The sequence below is a fragment of the Amphibalanus amphitrite genome, unplaced genomic scaffold (genome assembly GCF_019059575.1).
Source record: "Amphibalanus amphitrite isolate SeventyFive unplaced genomic scaffold, NRLGWU_Aamphi_draft 000011F_arrow, whole genome shotgun sequence".
Lineage (NCBI taxonomy): Eukaryota > Metazoa > Arthropoda > Thecostraca > Balanomorpha > Balanidae > Amphibalanus > Amphibalanus amphitrite.
In genome coordinates, this window is record NW_024881507.1 from 2,015,447 (window position 1) to 2,035,678 (window position 20,232).

General features: G+C 55.6%; 1 protein-coding gene across 1 annotated transcript; it reads left to right on the forward strand.

Moving 5' to 3' along the window:
- Nucleotides 1-398: 398 nt before the first annotated feature.
- Nucleotides 399-19,069, forward strand: LOC122381489 (rho GTPase-activating protein 100F-like). The gene is made up of 12 exons (XM_043365721.1): nt 399-1,323; nt 8,585-8,859; nt 10,793-10,945; nt 11,688-11,870; nt 13,607-14,771; nt 14,959-15,218; nt 15,554-15,776; nt 16,046-16,735; nt 17,275-17,435; nt 17,839-18,037; nt 18,258-18,799; nt 18,872-19,069. The coding sequence occupies exons 1-12, from the start codon at nt 399-401 to the stop codon at nt 19,067-19,069; spliced, it is 4,974 nt and encodes a 1,657-aa protein (XP_043221656.1).
- Nucleotides 19,070-20,232: the final 1,163 nt, after the last annotated feature.

Sequence of the window (20,232 nt, forward strand, 5' to 3'; positions counted from 1 at the left end):
ACATACCAGCACAGTCTGTTGATATCAAACGAACTGAACCAAGGAGATTTCAGTCGGCGTCAGCATATACCACGTGTATGTACGAAGACACAAACACAGTCAGTCATTTAAAGCGTGCCAGTGTTCCCTTCAGTTCAGTTGTGACAGAACTGTCGGCGTCTGTCTGGTGCCAGAAGCGGCAGTGGTTGCCAAAAGGCATTCCTGTTCGTCTCAGGGGTATACACCTGGCAAAGTAGGAATAGTTAGTCAGCAGGCACAGCTAGAGCCAACAGCGAACAGTCATCACAGAAGGAACTGCAATCTGAGCATCAGCAGCGGTCAGCCATCGTCAGCTACCGTCGTCAGATACAGTCACCAGCAGCAGTAAGTCACCGCCAGCCGCCGCCAGCGGTCCCGACATGTCGCCGTGGCCGGCGGCCGCGCTGCTCTGGCTGCTGGTGCAGTGGGCAGCTGCCGTGGCGACCCAGCCGCCGTCGGCAGCTGACCAGCTGTCGCAGCTGCTCGGGCCGGTGGTGGAGTCGGCCGTGGCTCGGGCGCTGTCCGACTGGCGGCCGGCGGTGCTGACCGACCTCGGTCGGCTGCAGGCGCGTCTGGAGACCCTGGAGAGCCGGCTGGACAGGGACGGTGAGAGCCCGCCGCCGGGCTGCGGCGCCTGCCGGCCGCTGACACTGGCCGCCCTCTGTCAGCCGGCCGGAGCGGGCTCGGAGACCGCAGTGACCGCGGACACCGAGAGTGAGCCGCTGACCGGCGCCAGGTCACTGCCGGACTCCCCGGTCCCGCCGGAGCCGGTCTGTGACCCAGCTCCGACACCCGCGCCGTCGGACGCCGCGCCTCACCAGGAGCCGGCGGTGCGCGCCTGCGCCCGCTCCTGTCTGCAGCTGCGGGACCAGGGCGGTGACCCTCAGGACGGCGTCTACTGGTTCACCGGGATGCCGGTGCCGGTGCTGTGCGACTTCAGCCACGACGGCGGCGGCTGGACGCTGCTGTTGACGGCGGCCACCAGGGACGGCTGGGACGTGCTCAGCGTGCTGGGCCGCGCAGAACGCTCACCCTCGCTGACCCACAACTACGCCATCCTGCGGCACGCCAACGCCGTCCGTGACCTGGGCAACGGCACCCGGTTCGCCTACCGGATCGAGGCGCAGGCGCAGGCCGGCCGCCGGCGCTGGGGAGGCGTCTGGTTCGCACCGAGAAGCTACAGCTTCGTCCACGAGACTTCGAGCCAGACGGACGTCAGTATCGTGAGAATGTTCAACAACTGGGCCTACAGGAACAGCGGCATCGAGAAGAGGATGCCGTGGCTGAACACGGGAGGGGTCAAAGGTGCCGTTCTGACCACGTCTGAGAGCCCGACGTCGTCTTGGTGGGGTACCCTCGTGACCCATGAAACAACAACCTCTTTTCGGCACAGCCCTTGGATTAGTCAAGATGCTCGAGATTCTGGCACCGTCCTCTATTGGGTACGTGAAGAGGCCTAATTGTTTTGCGATCCTCACCTTGATATACTTACGTACATGGAACAATGTATTGTTTACTCGTTAGTCCAGGACTCATGCAAATATGTATGCATCCGTGGGCTCAAGATAAATGCGTCCTTATCAAGGGTTTTCTCTGTTTGTGATAATATTCAACCCAGTACCGGGAAGATGATGCCGTAGTCATAAACGAGAATTAACCGCATGGGGTTTCCAGACGGAGCGGACGAGCAGGAAATGAAGGTGCCTCAACAACTCTGGAAATGACGTCACAATGACGTCACCATCGCCATTAACATCTGAGCAAAACAGCCCGTGTGGTTTCAGCTTCTCTCGGTCATAGCGAGGAGACCTCGGTGAATAAGGCATGCTGTTGTTTGGTGTTGCAACAGCACCGTTCATTGTACAGTTGAACATCAGCGATAGCGATGGCCTGCATTTTTCTATACGTAGTAGCCTAGCAGCTCAGTAGCTACAAAAGTCTCAGCAGCTGAAAGAGTCACAAGAACCTCAGTAGCCGCAGTAGCCGAACTCAGCAGCTTTGAAAGCGTCTACAGCCGCAGTAGCTCCAGTAGTCGCACTAGCCACAATAGCTGCAGTACCCCAGTAACCACACTAGCTGCAGTAGGCTAACTAGCTCCAGTAGCCGCAGTAGCCCCAGTAGCCGCGGTAGCCCCAGTAGCCCCCGCAGCCGCGATACCCGCCACGCTTCCTCCAGCGGGCGGCGGCGGCGGCGGCGGCGGCGGCGGCGGCGGCGGCAGCGGCCGGTCGGCGCAGCGGTGAGCCGGCTCGCTATTGATCGGCGCCGGTGGCGGGGCCGGGGCCGGGCGCAGCTCCTCTCGCGGCTCCAACACGTGACGGGTGTGAGCAGCGACCCCGGGTCACCGCCGCAGCGGACACCGCGGGTCACAGCCGCCGACCGCCGGACGAGTGTGAGGACAGCAGTGAGGACCGCCGCTGAGGACAGAGCAGCACGCCGAGTGGAGAGCGCAGTGCCGCCCGCCGCCCGCCGCTGTAATTCCAGGTAGGAGGGAGTGGCTACCGCCGGCCGGAGCGCCGCTTCCGCCCTCGGACCGGCCCCGTCCGACCGGGCTGTGAGGAGGGGTGGCACGGGACCAGGGCGGGTGACATGGACAGGACTCGGCCCCGACGAGCGCAACAGGCGGTACTATGATACCAATAATTGTCAAATATACGTGGTGGTAGCGATACTCAAAGTTGAAATGTCTAGACAGACAGACACATGCATATCCCGTGCCCGAATGTTACAAGTCTGGTGTCCTTATTCCAACCCAATTTTGTGAGGTCAAAAAAATTCCCCTGTTTTTCGTGAATGACGCAACAATGGTCGTTAACTAAAATTCCGTTGCTTCCACTGAAGTTGATTTCACATTTCTTAGACGCATCTTCGGGTCATTGAATTAAATGACGTTGTCGATTTATGAGGCCTAATAGAAAATGGCTTATTGAAAATGAGGCCATTTCTAAAAATGCATGCTCAGCTGATACCTACTGCTTATCGCCGGCCCCGAACATCAGCATGCATTCTTCACGCAAGCATTTGCATGCAATAAGCTAGGTACAATTATATGGGTATTTCATGCCTCTCTATTTTCCTATCTGTGAAAACATGAGCTGCGCATTGCAAAGACACAGTAGGTAGGCACCGATACCCGCTGTTGAATAGTGACTGACACCTAACCATCATGAAGTTCCTAGTTTACGTTAGGCATTAGGCAATTGACACAATATAAAAATGGGCCTTTGGTAGATTTGGCACCTTAGTTGTGCTCAGCTGATTTTTATGCGCTTAGTTAGGTGCATGTAGATATCCTAATTACCTATTAATTGTTAACAATAATAATTAGGTACATATCTAAGCTACTACTTTTGAAGGTCGCATCAGGTCAATGAATTCAGATGACCTTGAGTAAGATAATTGTCGAATAAACTCGTCGATAATGATTTGAATTGGCGACCACGATGACGCTCCTAATTTAATCGGTAATTAATGACGTCTCATTCATATCTTATACAACGATAGAACAATGAGCTAGGATTGCCTAATGATATGGTATTGGGGTGAACGAATGAAGGACAAAGAGGACACGGATAAAGAGGCAGAGACAGACACGGAGATAGGCATAAGACACATAGACAAATACAGATATGACATAGTTAACCCTCGCCCGTATTGGTGTTTTTCCAGCCGCGAACGTATAAGGGGGGGGGGGGTCCGTTGGACCCCCCCTTGCCGTTTCGCCCCTGATCGAGCTAGAGCTTCGCGGAAAAAACGAGCGTGTTGCCCGTGACGAGAGGAAGCCGATGATACCCAATTTTAAGGTCCTAGGTCATTGGTTGACCTTGCAGGTCAGGTCAATGACACCAAAGGCGGGAAAATGGGAACCTGTTAGAACGTCGTAAAGTGTGGCTGCTATGGGGTTTTTCGGGGTGCTGATCACGAACATCATGTTAGTTTTGATCACAGATGATGTCTTCATGTATTTAGGCCAGGTCAGGTCAACCAGTAAGGGTATTCGTAGTAGGTGGCAACCGCCTCTGACAGCTTCGTAACATGTTACGAAGGCACCAAAACTACTTCGTAAATGTTCATATGGTTGCCAAATTCGAATTCAGCTCCAAAAACTGGCCTAGAAACATGTAAAACTCGAAAAAGTGAACCGAGGTCATCAAAGGTCAATGACCTGACCTGACCTTCAGGTGACCTTGACACCCACCCTAATGCATGGGGACAACATCATATCACATGTTTGAACGCTTGAAACCACGAAAAGACTGCAAACGCGCGGCTAATGCGAGCCGACATACGCCGAATCGCGATTCCAGCCAAACATGGCCTCGAAAAGTAGGTCACAGGTCAAAGGTCATTTGGGTCAGGGTCATGAAATTTTCAGGGTAGGTGTGAAATTGATGAACGCAAGGGTACTGAAAGTTTCGTCGCGATCGGCCGCTTTTTACGCGATTTATTCGCGAAAAATCATGGGGGGGTCCGTTCGACCCCCCCCCCCCCTATACGGGACAGGGTTAAGGGACTGAAACAGACAGACACAGACACAGAGGGATAGCTCGGGACGCCGCCGGTGTAGCGGCCAGTCACCGGAAACTACAGCTGCAGCCACCGCTCCCTCCCATTGATTGCCACCCGAGCGGGGGTCCGTGTCGCCTGTCCCGTAGCCGCCTGCTCCGTTTCGGCGGTGGCCGAGCTCGCAGATTGGCACTGGCGTGGCGGCTGGCTTTAATCGGCTATCGCTGTCCCGGGTCCGACGGGCAGCCGGAACCCATCGTGGGGAGGGGATGGAGGGGTGGGGTGGGAGGGGAGGGGAGGGAAAGGGAAGCTACAGCTGAGATTGGGGACCGGGGCATCTTATGTTGGCGAACCACACAGCGGAGACGCACGTCAAGGGATGGATGGGCCGGGAACCTAAATATGCAATAGGTACAAGAGTTCACAGCTGCTTTAGCAGTTTAGGAAATGACAGAAAATGCGAAAAGGTGACTTGGAACCACTGGCATAATGGGCGGGTTAGAAGTCGTGTGGGGCAATAGCACTACGAAAACAAATTTCAAATATTCTCGTTCTCGTACCTATGTATCATGTATGTCCTTTGTTGGCTTGTGGTCAGCCCCCGTCGTTACTGCAGCACCTACCGCTAAACCGTCATATTAACCCTCGCACGACCAGGCCATTTCTCATAACACGAACGACCAGGGGGGGGGGGGGTTGTTACGACCCCCCCCTTGGCGTTTCGAAACGGAAGGTCGTAGAGCTTAGCGGAAAAAACCAACGGATTGCTCTCAACGAGATCTCGCGATTGGTGGTATATTTTTTGGTCCTAGGTCAACATTTGACCTACTTTTGACCGGTCAAAGGTCAAATTTTTCGGAAAAATAGACTTTTTCAACTTTCCGCGGCGATTGCGGCAAAACGGTGGGAGATATCGACTTGAAACCTTCACTATCGTGTTCCTTGATCAATTCTCTATCGTTTGGTATGCATTTCGTTTCCCTAGCTCTAAAAATGGCGCGTTGGGAGCGCCGGAAGTCGGCAAGGTCACAGTCGGCGGCAGAAATTCGAAAAATCAAAATTTAAATTTTTGAAATCTGATTGTATTTTTGGATTTGGGAGGTCCATTTGCTCCCTATAGAAGCTAATATTGCTGCATATTCCCATTGAGGTGACAAGAATTAGCAAAATAGTGGTTCGGGCGCTTTTCAAAAATAGTACCGGACGCTGTTCCTCTTGTGACGTCATAGCTCCGTGACCTGACCTGACCCGGTCAAATTTCTTATACCATATGATAGCCAATACTTGCCCCAACATGCATGGGAAGTTTCATCACGATCCATCAACCGATGTCCGTACCACCGGCAGGAAACCTCGGGCGTTGGCACTCAGTTTGTGAAAATCCGGCCGGAGGCTGTACCTCTTATGACGTCATAACTCCGTGACCTGACATGACCCGATCAATTTTTTTTTCGGAAAAAGATGCGCAAAGGTTGCCCCAGAGGGTATGGAAAATTTCAGCCCGCTACGACAAGCCGTTTAGCGTGCACTTCGAAAAAACCTCAGGGGGGGGGGTTGATACAACCCCCCCCCCCTAGGCGTTCTAGGGTTAACACTCCAGTCACTAGGTGGCAGCAGTGGTCAGCGCCTGTCGTTAGGCTGTGCCGCATCGCCCACCACATTGCTTTCAATCCTGTCGCTAGATGGCAGCAACAGTCAGCGCCTGCTGGCGGGCTGTGCCGCAGTGCCTTGAGTGTACCATTCCTGCCGCTAGATGGCAGGAATGATCACCGCCTGCTGGTAGGCTGTGCCGCAGTGCAGCGAGTTCACCCTTGCTGCCGCTAGGTGGCGGGGGGATCAACGCCTGTCGGTAGGCTGTGCCGCAGTGCCGTGAAGTTAGAATTCCCGTCACTAGGTGGCAGCAGTGGTCAGCGCCTGTATGTAGGCTGTGCCGCAGCACTTACTGTAAGCCACCCACCGCGCCGCGTGGTGTTGTAGGGAGAATTTGAACTTAGAAACATTGGAACCATTTGAACCTCTCTGGACGCTGATCGGTGTCAGTTGCAGCTAACAGTGCAAAGGCAGGTTGATATCTTATTTTGTATGGCTTTATATGCGAACCATTGTATTTTCATGAAGTTTGATTTAGAAGAGAATTTAATCTAGTGACTCAACAATCAGCTCATCAAGGTAAATTCTTTAAAATAGACTGTAAGCGTACACTTCCTATTTTTCAGAAGTGTGAAAAATGATTAACTTCTAGATCTTCCTACCAAATGATAGCTCCTGGCCCGTTGGATAGCATACGCATTCAAATACCAGCACTGGCAATAGAACAGCTAACAGCTGCAGCTCTCTGCAATAGCTTACCAGAGCCATGTGTCCGATATTGCGGCATATTGTGCACAATGGTCGTGTCGCGTGCCCATGAGGCCACTCACACACATTCGGTGAGGCGTTCAGCCGGCCGGCGCGTGGTGTTGCAGGTGTGGGGGCGGTGCCGCCGACCCCCCAATGCCGGCCGGGCCGCGGTGCTGCCCCGGCGGACCGCTGGTGACCGATGGTGACCGCTGGTGACCGGTGGTGACCTCTCCGATGGTGGCCACTCCGCACGCCGCCAGCCGCACACCCCGCAGCCAGCGGCAGGCCGCGGCCGCAGCCATGCTCTGCTGTGGCCCAGAAAAGGTGAGCCTCTTGCACTGTAGGTACTTACATATAGGTATGTAATTGTATGTAGGTTTATATGTAAGTGCTTGGGTAATGGCCATAGCAATACATTCAATGACTTACGTAAGCACAAATGACACACCTTATACATGTGTCATCTATCACATAGTGGTTTATGATCAACCGTTGTTAAATATAGTATAATAGGTATATGCTGTGCGACGTATTTTTAGGACCTTCCATGAATGGCCGCATATGGTGCCGTGCTGACAATTTAATTAGCCATGATGCTAAATGCATAAAAATGCTATACTTTCGCGCTATAAGAACCTTCGAACGCCTGACCGGGATTAATCAATGGTGCTTCGCTCCTAGTTGGGCTTCTACGGGAGTCCCCTCCTGTATTCACCGTTCGGTCGCGTTAGTCACTATGATCGATCCCCCCTCCACCCCCCCCCCCCCTACACACACAAAGGCCATGGCACGGCACCGTAGCGGTGTGGTGTTCACGACCCCTCCCCAGAGCGCCTGTAGCCGGGGGGGGGGGGTACCTGGATCTCCAATCAGGCCTCAGGGTATCAGGTCGAATGGCTGTGTGGGAGGCCAGCCTCCCGGATCAGTAGGGATGCGTGTGCGCGAACATTGACTGCTGAGTTCGATGCTAATGGGCAGATTGGCAGAGCCATTCAGGGAGGATATAATGTGGTAGAGAGCTCTGAAACGTACACCTCAATGGCTGTCATTGACTCACTCACTCACTCACTTACTCTCACTCTCTCTCTTTCCCTCTCTCTCCCTCCCTCCCTCTCTCTCTCTCTCTCTCTCTCTCTCTCTCTCTCTCTCTCTCTCTCTCTCTCTCTCTCTCTCTCTTTTGCGCTCTGCTTTACTTCTGGCATTCTGCCTACCACACACAAAAGAAACAAGCGACAGGGTGTTAGGAGGGAAAACAGGAAAAATAGGATGGAGAAGACGGAGTGTTGGATGCGACGGGTGAAGTAGACGCCCTCACAGAGGCGTAATCTCTGCTGCAGCGCTCGATCGCGCTGCGTCGACCTGTAGAGAGCATCGATTCATGCATTATGCATCTTCGTATCTTTGCATTGCAATTGTAGTACATTGCCTGGGATTGGCATGCCTATAGCAGAGCTCTATTTCCAGGAGACAATGCATCTGAAAGATCGACGCAAAATAACATTTCAATGTGTTCAATAGCTGAGGAAGATCTCTGTCTCTCTGTCCCAATTGTCGTAACATCCCTATTCACCCTCAAATGAGTTGGTCCCAACTGTATCTTGTCCTGTCTACCAATGTGCCCTCGTGCTGTCCCCCGTGCCCCTATCCCCTCGCCCGCTCTCCCCCCAGTGCACCCCGCGCTGTCCCCCGTGCCCCTATCCCCTGCTCCTTCCCCCTCCCCCAGTGCGCCCCCGCGCTGTCCTCGTGCCCCTGCTCCCCCTCCCATTGTGCCGGCCGCGCCGCGCCGGTCGGCCGCCGCCGGTCGTCGCCTCTCCGATCGATGACCGGCCGTGCCGTCGCGGCCGACGGCCGCTCGATGGCAGCCCGCTCCGACCCGCCGGCCGACTCCAGTCGGTCCCCGGCGCGCCGCGCAGCGCCATGCCCGTGTGCGACCTCGGCCGGGTCAAGGCCAACCCCTGCGTGTGGCTGTTCCGCAACGGCGCCGGCAAACGGTCAAAGGTGGGTGGGCTGGGTGTCAGACGCGCCGCCGCCGCCGTTGAGTCACGGGTGACGGGGTGACGGATCGGAGTCGCGCGGCGGGCTGTCGGCTGACTCAACCGGCGGCGACGACCAGACAGTAGTGAGTGCTGAGGGCTTCGCTCATGTAAGTAAGCCGAGGCCTGTCCGGCGCAGGCACACATGGCTGCCTACTTTGAGCTGATTGGAAGCAGGACCGCAGGGCAGTGAATTTGGTGATCCAGCTCCAATACCGCTGTCGTATGGGCTTCCCTAAAAATAATTGTGTTCACTTGCTTCACATTCAGCCAGCAAGGCCAGAAGCAGCAGAATTGGTCAGCACGTCTCTATGGATTTGAAGTTTTTCTCAAGTTATTAGGTTTATCGGTATGAAATGTTGAAGGCACACAACTTTATTCTAAAAAGCTGAAACAAATATCATTTTTCTATTATATAAAGCGGTCTATTATTTGAAACAGAGCCATTGTTCGAAGAAGCGTCTATGTAGTGTAGAACTAGATGGGCGTCATCGTGTGCCTTGAAATAGAAGGTAAATTAAACTTGCATTTGATGAACAATGCACGGACAACACAAACCAAATACGAGTTCGGAAGTCCATACTTACATCCACACCATTACAAATCATTATTGTCAACAATACGACGCCCGACGAAGGAACGCCACGCCTCGGCCAATGAATCATGGCTCGACACAAAAGGCACGCGCACTCAAGCGTGTTACGAACGAGTCGATGTGTCGTGATCAATATTCGTCCGCGTCCTTCCGCTCGCCTGACGGGAGGTGATTGCCGCCTCGTCCTCGACTCCAGCCCGTCCTCGACTCCAGCACCGCCCCGGGCCGCCTGTCCTCCACCCCGTGCCGCCTGTCCTCGATTATAGCACCGCCCCGCGCCGCCCATCCTGGATTCCAGCATCATCCCGTGCCGCCCATCCTGGACTCCAGCAACATCCTGTGCCGCCTTTCCTCGACTCCAGCACCACCCCGTGCCGCCTGTCATTCGATTCCAGCACCGCCCCGTGCCGCCTATCCTCGACTCCAGCACCGCTCCGTGCTGCCCAACTCGACCGACTGCAGACCTTTTGGCGCTCGATGGTCTACCGAATCGTGACCATTGCTGAAAAACAGCTGACTGCGAGTGCTTCTTGAATTTTTAGTAGGCCACCCAAACTGGTAATGGCCCAACTTGCCTGCGTCGAGTCCGTGCTCGTGAACTCCGAGCTTCTGTGTGTTTCCGGGTCGATTGCTGCTCGGTGCTCTCCAAAGCGGGCAGCAGCTGTGCGGGCGGGGCCGTACTTTGTGATGGTATCGAGCACCGGTGGCTGGGCAGAGAGCAGAGCTTGGTAGGCTGCAATCCAATCCAGCGATCCAATCCATCTGGCCCGGCAACGGACAGCGAGCAGAGCTGGGACTGCAGTCGACGGTCGGAATCGGCCCATCTCAGTGACCTTTAGTGGTGGTGCTGCCAATATACGAGGACCGGTATCTGGCTCCGTCCAGTAGCCGGCCAGTTCCAGCCCGGCCAGCGGTCTCAGTCAGCGGGAAGCTCTATGTAGACAGACAAGTCTCAGCAGTGTTCATCACCTGACCAAACGAGCGGGGAAACACCTCTCCCGGTCCCAGAATTGTACTCTTATTCTCCTCTTTATACCAGACAACGATCCAAGTGAGAGCTGCCACCCCGTCCTCCGTCTCATCGGCGCTATTCTCAGACGGGTCACAGGCGAGACTGGAGATGGTTGCCGGTCATACATTTTGGAGGTAAGGATGGCATTGTTTTTTTAGCTTCTGCATCCCGTTAATGGTTCGCAGATTCCATTTCTTTTGCCAACTGATCGTGACTATGCTCGCCTCCCCAGCTGACCATACTCCTCTTCTGTCATGATAGTCCCTGTGACACAGCCCCCGCTGTCGGCAGGATGGCGCTGACCAGTCGGCGGACATGGCGCGCTCCCCGCGCCGCAATCACAACCAGCAGCACCCGCCGCGGCCCGGCGACCTGCCCGACCGCGCCGCCGGCTTCGACAACTTCGCCATGCCGCAGATGGTCGTCCAGAAGGACTTCCGAAAGGCAAGGAAGAGAAAAAGAAAAGCGGGAACTCTTGTCCAAAGTCCAGTTTTCGGATTAAGGATCGTTAAGAAATTTAGTTTATATTGATTGAATATGACTGGACTTTTTGGTCGGAATTCCGTTGACAGAATGTCTGGAAAACATCGAATGTCTGATAGTTCATTTTTTTTGCCAGCGCTATGTAAATATTGGTCGAGTCGTACCGCTGTTTATGTCTGTCATCGATGCTGCACAATCACAGGGTGCCCCTGAAGACCGAGCGAGTGTTTGCTCGGCGAGAATGTGCATAATATGTCCATCCAAGGCCCTAAAACTACTGTACATCGCTGGCACAACGCTTGGAGTGTGATAACATTCAGGTGCATGAAGCGATCAAACGCTGTACACTGTACAGCCTCAGCAAACATCCTTTTTAACACTGACTAAATGGCCGAAGTCCCAAGTTATTATGTAATTTGCTACTAGATACAGACATTTAAAAGCCGGCGAATGATTTATATTCATGGTAATTCTAGTGCAAGACGGTCTAAATTTCAACCAAAGTGCTGCACTGGATTAACAACAATTCCAAGTTAAAAGCCATGGTATGGAAATCATATAAAATGAATGAATGAATGAATGAATGAATGAATGAATGAATGAATGAATGAATGAATGATGAATGAATGAATGAAAGGTTTATTAGCCGCACCCTCTGAGTGTTATGCACTGTTTCTCTAACACCATGTGCCGTGCCCGCCAGGTTAGCGGCATCTCCACGGAAATATTCCGTCAGATCGAGACGGTGGAGAACGAGCTGGACGCGGCCACGGCGGCGGCGCTGCGGCTGGTCGAACAGCGCGGAGAGATGATCGTCAGCTCGCTGGACCCGCGCCGGCTCTCCAAGAAGGCGTACCGCATCGCCTCCAACTTCCTGGCCCTGCAGGTGAGCGGGCGGGGGGTACTCGCCCGCGGGCCGCGCCAGCCACCGACAGGGCTGGACTGGACGCTTCAAGAGCCGATAGCTTTGGAATTAGAGGCGGAAGAAGAAGTGGCTGTTATTTCATGCAGAATGACGTTAATATAAGCGAGAACATGAACCCAACCCCGTGTTTTTTATTTTTAAATGCCATGCTATATTAAAAGCGCGATGTGACGCAATTAGCTCAGACTAGAGCGGACCTGCCCTAAAATTATAGTACTTTCGCCAAGAGCCTACAACCTCCCGAGCGGCGTTCACAGTCTGCCACTCCAATCTATCAAACAGAGACGGTTGTGAGATCCCTAATAAATTCATTCGACGCTGACTCGTGCTTGCTTCGCCAGTCACTGATCCCGCTCAGATGTTGAGCGCGCTTCTACCTATACCCGGCAGCACACTCGGGGCTATCACGAGGTATCGTGCTGACAAGGTCCTCCAATTTAATGCGAGCCGAGTTGGAGGAAGACCGCCGACTTTATCCCACGAAATATGAGCCACAGCGGTCGTGACTCCTACTTCAGGAAGCAGAAGTGGGCGAGGCTGGGGCCACGTCCCCACGAAACATAGATAAATTCCGGGTACCACAGGCCGCGACCTTTCCTTGAACAGGGGAAGGATAAAGAGTTTAATGCGCCTGTTTCTCGCGTGCAGTTCGCACAAACCGAAGAGACAAAAAGAGATCACAAAGGCTTTCATTGGCATTGAAGCTGTAGTTTTCCTTGGGTGCTGAGAACTGGGTAGAGCAGGCTCCTATAGCTGAACTCTACGGTGCTGTATACTCGCACCGATTCCTTTGTTAGTACGAGTAGGTAGGTAATTAGGTATGTTGCCTACAATTCATTCATATCAGACATGTCCCAGAAGTAGAAAGGGTGGTGGAATCCGGGCGAAGCTATGCATCAGTTCGCTCACGAGTTTGCTATTTCATTGTTTTTCTGACGAGGTCGGTCGCCGCCGGATGATGGTAGGCACTGCATGAAGGTCCGATCTCAGAGACTGACTATATCTCATGGCGAGACGGTTCGTGACTTTTCTCGGACAGTTTAACTCTTGACCAGATCCTACCAAACTACCAGCATTCATTCGATTGGAAGAGAAGACCATTTTTGTGGTCAACCCTAAAGTAGATTGTAAATTGGCATATTCATATACAAACCCACTTGCGAGTAGAATATTTTGCAGACATGAACGATCCTCAACTATTCATATTCAGAGACTGACCATTAGAGCGATTCCAAGCGAGCCGATTTTAGAATTCCGGGAGCGAGGCTGCGTCAATAATTCAGAAACATATCTGGTCCAGTCTGAATGCTTCGGCTGAGAGTGGTATGCCAGCTCTCTAGAAAATTGATGACGTCATTTTTAAAGAATGCCGCAGATTACGCCTACTGGAAGATAAGAATTCTTACACTCATTGTTAATGTTTCGAGAGTATTTTGAATGGAATATTAACTTTAATGTTTTCAAGGAGATCTTTTCCCAACGAGATACGCTATATCGGGAATATTTTACAATTTCATCCTAATATTATCAGTCCTCCATATTCATCATTCAAAGTCTCCAGTAGACAACTTCTCGTCTTCTAGCTTCAGACCCAAAGTGAAACAATCTTGACGCTGTCACGTACTGCACCAGTCAGTCTTCCTGCCCGGACCGTCTGCGACTTATTCAGCCCGTTGACGTCTGTCTCTGCTCCCCAGGACGGCCGGCACACGATCCAGTTCGTGGAGATTGTGAAGCGTCCCGGCCAGACTCTGGGCCTCTACATCCGCGAGGGGAACGGCGCCGACCGCTCCGACGGCGTGTTCGTCTCCCGGATCGCGCTCGAGTCGGCCGTCTACAACTCGGGCTGCCTACGGGTGGGTGACGAGGTGCTCGCCGTCAACCTGGTCGACGTCACCGGCATGGGGCTGGACGACGTGGTCATCATCATGTCGATCCCGCGCCGTCTGGTGCTCACCACGCGCCGTCAGTGCCGGCAGCCGGGCCGTCCCAGCCCGCCGCCGGCCGCGCTGCCCTCCAACAGTACGCCGGTGGTGGTGATGAAGCAGGAGCTGCCGGACCGCGAGGCGGGCGCGCCGCCGCCGCCCAGCTCGGTGCCGCCGCCGCTGCCGCCGCGCCGGCCGCCCTCAGTCGGCGCCGACGCCCTCCACTACGGCTACTCGCGGCTGGGACGCGGCGACGGCTCCGGCGCGCCGCCGCGCTACCAGGAGATCTGCGGCCCGGCCCGACGGACCGGCTTCGACCCGCCGCAGCCGGTGGTCACCGAGCAGCCGCACGGCTACTCTGCCCACTACCAGAGGCCGTTCTCGGGAGCGCTGCTCTCCGGCGCAGCTGACCACTCGAGCGGCTACGGAACGGCGCGCGGAGGGGGCACCGCCGTGGGACTGTACGGCTCCCGGCCGCGGCCCGGCTACGGAAGCCTGTCGCGAGCCGAGACGCACCAGCGCGCCATGGGTCTGGAGCGTGGCGTAACACGCACCTACAGCGACCAGCGGCTGCCGGGCGACTGGTCCGACAGCTCGCTGCCGCCGGCCATGGCCGCGCCGCCGCAGTCCTCCCTTCAGTACCCCTCACGCTACCAGGACACCATGCGCCGGCTGAGCGCCATGCGTCGGCGCACCGCCTCGCTCGAGTACGCATCCGACTCGGAAGCCACGTCCGGACGGCGCATGGGAGCGCCGCGGCGGATGGCCGCGCCCCTGGCGGCCGTCGGAGAGAGGAGTCGTTCGCTGCCCCGCCGCAGCGAGGCGCCACCGGCGCGCGCCCGGTACGCCAGCGGGTACGGATCGGCGGGAGCGGCGGACAGCCTCACAGACGACAGCGACGGAGCGGTCAGCGCGCCCGAGCTGAGAAACCGACGAGGTGAGCGCACCGGCTATACCGTCGGGCCATTTAACGCCCGAAATCTGCTGTACCTACCCAAAATGGACGGTCATAAGATTCACTCCGTACAGACGTGCCCCATATCATGTGAGCACCACTTACGACTCAAATTATGCATCATGCTACATATGTACTTGTGTAAACTCTCTCTTTCTCATTTCCGCAGGACTTCCGCCGAGCATGCGGACGCCTCCAGCGCTCTCTACAAACGACTACAAACAATGGCTGTCCCGAGCGCCCTCCACTGGCGCCATCTATGAACGGATCCGACAGTACCGAGACCGGGACATAGGCGGCGCTGGCGGCGGCGGTGCGGGCGGCACGGCTGAACGCGGCGTTGGAGGGGCGCCGGGGACGGGTCCCACATCCTCTCGGCGCGGCGTGCCGCTGACATTCAGCGCCGAGAACATCGGCACCGGAATGGTGGTGAGTGCGCTATGCCTTGACATCAGCTCGCATCCGCTGTCCGCTGGCGACATCCTTAAAGCTCATAGAGAAAGGAATTCGACGACACGATCTTTCGGGGACTTCGACGATCTCCTCTTTGGCCTGACCTCCTAAGACCTCGTAGCTATGTAGACCTAAGTCCGGACCTAATCTTCAATGATTAGGTACATGTGTGACCTAGTCACCTGGCGTCTAATGACTTCATGTGACGTTCTATGACTTTGTGCGTCCTCCAACGACCTCAAAATCACCCTTCATGACCTTCAATGATATCTTGTCATCTCACGTTTCCCAACTACCCCCTGTCTGTCCAGGAGTCGGCGCACTACTGGCGCGGGCCGCGGCTCAGCACGCTGCGGCCAGTCACTCCGTCTGAGGGCGGCAGCAGCAGCAGCAGCAGCAGTCGGCTGGGGGGTCCGACGGCCGCCACGGCGCTCACCCACCACCTGCACGCCCGACTGGAGGAGCGCAGCGCCACACCGGCGCCGCAGCCAGAGGCCAAATCGCGCTTCTCGGTCCTCAACATCAACCCGGCAGGTGAGGAACGGGTAACCGCGACGGGCGATCGGTGGACCGTGGAGGACAATGTATGGAACATTTTTTCTTAGGAGATGAAATCAATGTGGGCCGTCACGCCGTCATATTCGCAATGAAGTTACCCTGAATCCAAATTCGCCAATTTTCCACTGTTATTCCTGGCTCAGTGAATTGCTCCCAATGGCGTAGGGAAGCCACTCAGCAAGCAATGATGCTGATGATAGATGATTTGGTGTTTCGTTCTGCTGACGGCGATGTGTTCCCGGCAGAGTTTCTGCGTCACAGCTGGGGCCGGACGCCGTCGTCGGCCACCGAGCCGGGCCTCTCGGGCCTGCTGGAGGTGCAGCTGCTGTCGGGCCGCGGCCTGCGCCCGGCCGGCCGGCAGCCGCACCTGCGCGACCTCTACTGCGTGCTCGAGTGTGACCACGTGCACAAGGCGCGCACGGTGATCCGCACCGGCGACCTGGTGTTTGACTGGGACGAGACGTTCGAGCTGGACCTGCTCTCCAGCCGGCAGCTGGACTTCCTCATCTACTCGTGGGACCCACAGTTCCGGCACAAGCTGTGCTACCGCGCCTCGCTGGGCGTGGCCGCCCTGCTGCGCGAGGCCAGTACCCACCAGCTGGCGCTCAAGGTGGAGCCGCACGGCAGCCTGTACGTGCGGCTGCGCTACACAGAGCCGAAGCGGTGCTTCGAGCGTCTGCCGGCGGCGCGGCCAGGCGCGCTGTTCGGCGCCGACCTCGAGTCCGTGGTGGCCCGGGAGAACTCCGGCCTGGCCATCCCGCTGCTGGTCAAACGCTGTGTGGACGAGGTGGAGCGCAGGGGGCTGGACATCATCGGCCTGTACCGGCTCTGCGGCTCGGCCGACAAGACCAGAGCGCTGCGCCAGCAGCTGGAGGCGGGCGCTCGCACCGCCGACCTGTCCCCGCACAGCGTGCCAGACATCAACGTCATCACAGGTGGGGGCGCGGGTCACAGGCCGCAGGTCGCATGTCACAGATGACAGAGTGAGGTCACAGGTCACGGGTCACGGGTTACGGACCACAGAGCGCCGGTCACGGGTCACAGAGCGCAGGCAACGGGTTACGGGTCGCAAGTCATGGGTCACGGGTCACAGAGCGTAGGACACGGGTCACACAGCCCAGGTCACAAGTAACACAGATCAGGTCACAGACCAGAGAGCTCAGGTCACCGGTCACATGTAAGCGTCAGCTGACGTAACTACAGCTTTAGCCTTTGCCTTTGCAGCCTTTGTCATAGATCCGTAACCTCAAAAATCGGCGAGCGGGTATCACAAAAATGGCAGCCTGAGCCTCTTATGGTTAAATTCCGAAAGGAGTGAGATACTTCTATTCATTCATCTAGTTGTGTACGTAATTCCTGAAGGCCAACGTCCTTAGGTGGGATAATATAATTGCTGAACCTGGCTTTCTAAAGCCCTGACCCCTGGATCTCAGCCGCTGACGTCTGACCCCTGGACATCTGCCGCGGCCCGCAGGCGTTCTGAAGGACTACCTCCGCGAGTTACCGCAGCCTTTGTTCACCAAGTGTCTGTACCAGATGCTGTGCGACGCCCTCTCCGTCTGTCTTCCGGACGACTCGGCGGCCAACGCCAAGCTGATGCTCTCCATCCTCGACTGTCTTCCCAAGGCCAGCCGGGTGAGAGGCGGACACAGGGGGATCGGTTCTGATTCCGGAGGAGTATGAATGATATGATTCAGTGTTTTTTTTTTGCGAGCATCCTTGTCTGTACACGGTACCTTCTCTCTACGGCGCGGTATCTGTAGCCTAGTTCTAAGTTTTCACGTAGCAACGCGGATAAAAATTAATTGATTCGAGAGTCAAGTTATGTTTTCACTGTAAACCATTGTAACTAAAATACCACTGCAGCACAAAATTATAAGTAATCATAAATCCTGTTGACACTGACGTCACATGATTCTCCCGGGGCCGGTATCATTTGCAGTCGTCACTCGTCAGTACGGATGTGTCGACCCAGTTAGTTACCTGACGCCGGTTCTAACGGTACCCGTATGACACCTGACCCGGCCGCCGCCCTCAGAGCACGCTGCTGTTTCTGATGGACCACCTGCGGCTCGTATCGTCCCAGTCCCAGTGTAACAAGATGACCCCGCAGAACGTGGCCGTCTGCTTTGCGCCGGTTCTGATGCTACACTCAGAAGTCGGCCGGACGGAGATTGACTTCCATCGGCCCATCTCTATACTCAAGTACCTACTCACCATCTGGCCGACAAAAACAGGCGAGTCCCGTTCAGGGTTCACAGTGCGGAGTGTTCGCTTACACACCCAGTACCCACGTCTTTATAAAATTGATGCAGCTAGTCTGCTTCGATTTTAAATGTCCAATGAAGAGGCTGACTTCAGTGAACCGATGTCTGCTTCACTCCCACCTAGTTAAGTACGTACAGAATGCACCTCATGAGGGTTCTCTGACAGGTTCTCTGACTCTGTGTTCTGCAGTCCGCGAGGCGACCACGGCCCGGGTGGCCCCGGCCCGCCGCTCCCGACTCACGCCTCACTCGGCCTCCCTGGAGCGGCGCGGTCCGGCCAGCGACGACCGCTCCGAGCCCGCCACCACAGCCACCGACAGCGGATCAGAGAGCCGGGACTCGTCCCCCAACCAGCCGCCGGCGGCGCCCGCCGGACAGCGCTCCCGGCACGGCTCTCTGGGCGGGGAGGGCGGCGGCGCGCCGGGCGCGCTCACCCAGCCGTTCCCCGGGCCGCCGGCGGCGCCCTCCTACATGCAGACGCGCGCCGAGCGCACCGACAGCGAGTTCACGGGGCGCAGCTCCGAGTCGGACAGCGGCTACGCGCGGCTCGACTCGCGCTCGGAGCGGCCCGGCTCGCGGCAGGGCGCCGCCGCCGTGCACCCGTTCCGGCGCGCCGACGGCCGCTCGGACGGCGAGTGCGCCTCGCGCGAGTCGTCCCCCGACAGCAGCCACCTCAGCTCGGCCGACAGCCGGCGGCGCGGCGACTTCTCGCGGCCGACCGAGTCGCCGGCGGTGGCCGCCGGCCGGCCCGGCTCGGCGCTCGGCCACCGCCGCTCGCCGCTCTCCGTCAACGGCGTCGACGAGCCGCCGCGGCGGAAGGGCAGCGCCGGCTCGGCGGGCCTCGAGTTCCGTCTGTCGGCTGCCTCGCCGTTCAGGGAGGCCGAGCTGCGGCAGCGCAGCGCCTCGCCCCGCGACCTGGAGCGCGAGGCGCGGCTGGCCAGTCCGTTCCGGGATGGCCCCGGCCGGGTCCGGCTGGGCTCGGCCGACGACGGCCGCAGCTAGGCGGCTCAGAGGTCACAGGGGCCGGATGTGCCGGGCCGACTGACGACCGCCCCTCGGAGAGCTGATCAACGTCTGATACTCGTGTCAGTAGGAATGAGCGAATTTATCGAGCCGTTAATGAGTCGCTACAGCCAGCCGAGGTATCCGCCTGGCTGTAGTGGAGCTCGAAACTATTCCATTTATTCACTAAGCCCAGCTTATACGAGCGAATCTGGCATCCATCTAAATACTCATTATGCTATTACGGTATAAGCCTTAATACTCTTAACTACATACATAAAAGAAACAATGGCTTACCGTTATGGAGCAATTTATCAGTACATTGTACACGAATAACAGAGTTTCGCCGTTTAAAAGCATGAATTTCCTCTCCTGACACTTTGATCATCATGGTGAATCGTTAGTGTTTAGTGTCTATCCGCAGAATCATTTATTACTGATGTAAACAGGCGATCTACAGCTGTTCTATGACATAAAAAAGTGTCAGTTGCTTTATTTTAAACTTTTCTGAGGGCACTTCAATGCCCGATTACAAGGAACAAGAAAAAAAAACATTTGCTGAGCAACAAATCCGTCTTAAAACGGATGTGAATACATTGCTGTAAGACGAGCTGCATCTACAAATAAACTACGCACAATCGGCAAAAGCTATGGGTTCGTTTTTGAGCTATTCCAAGGTATGAATTGTAGCATTTAGCGTGATATTTGAAAGTAATTCAAGGGTTTACTTTACCATCAAGTAATCACGAAAAAGAAGTCAGCAAAGGCCATATCAGACACATTTGACGCCTTCAAAAGTGTCCTTGAAAGGTTATAAGTACCTTCTCGTACAAGGCATATAATGCCTTTCCTTGACGTTCCAACTAATTTATTTGTTTTATAATCAAAATATTTCTTATCAAATAACGCTAAGGTCACGTGTGGCCATGGGAGAGAATGCTCAATGTCGCGTGGCTGTACTTTTAGTTAAGCATTAATTTCACGGAACAGTTAATGCATTTTTGTATTTTAAGTTGTGAATGTACAATATCAGATAAAGATCCGTAAGGGAGCTAAGGGTAATGGCTCGCTAAGCTTTAGATGGGGGAAATCTCTTTGGAAATCTGTGGAAGCAGTCGCGGGCCGGGTTCCTTGTTTTATACTGTCTATTCACGTCTTGTCAG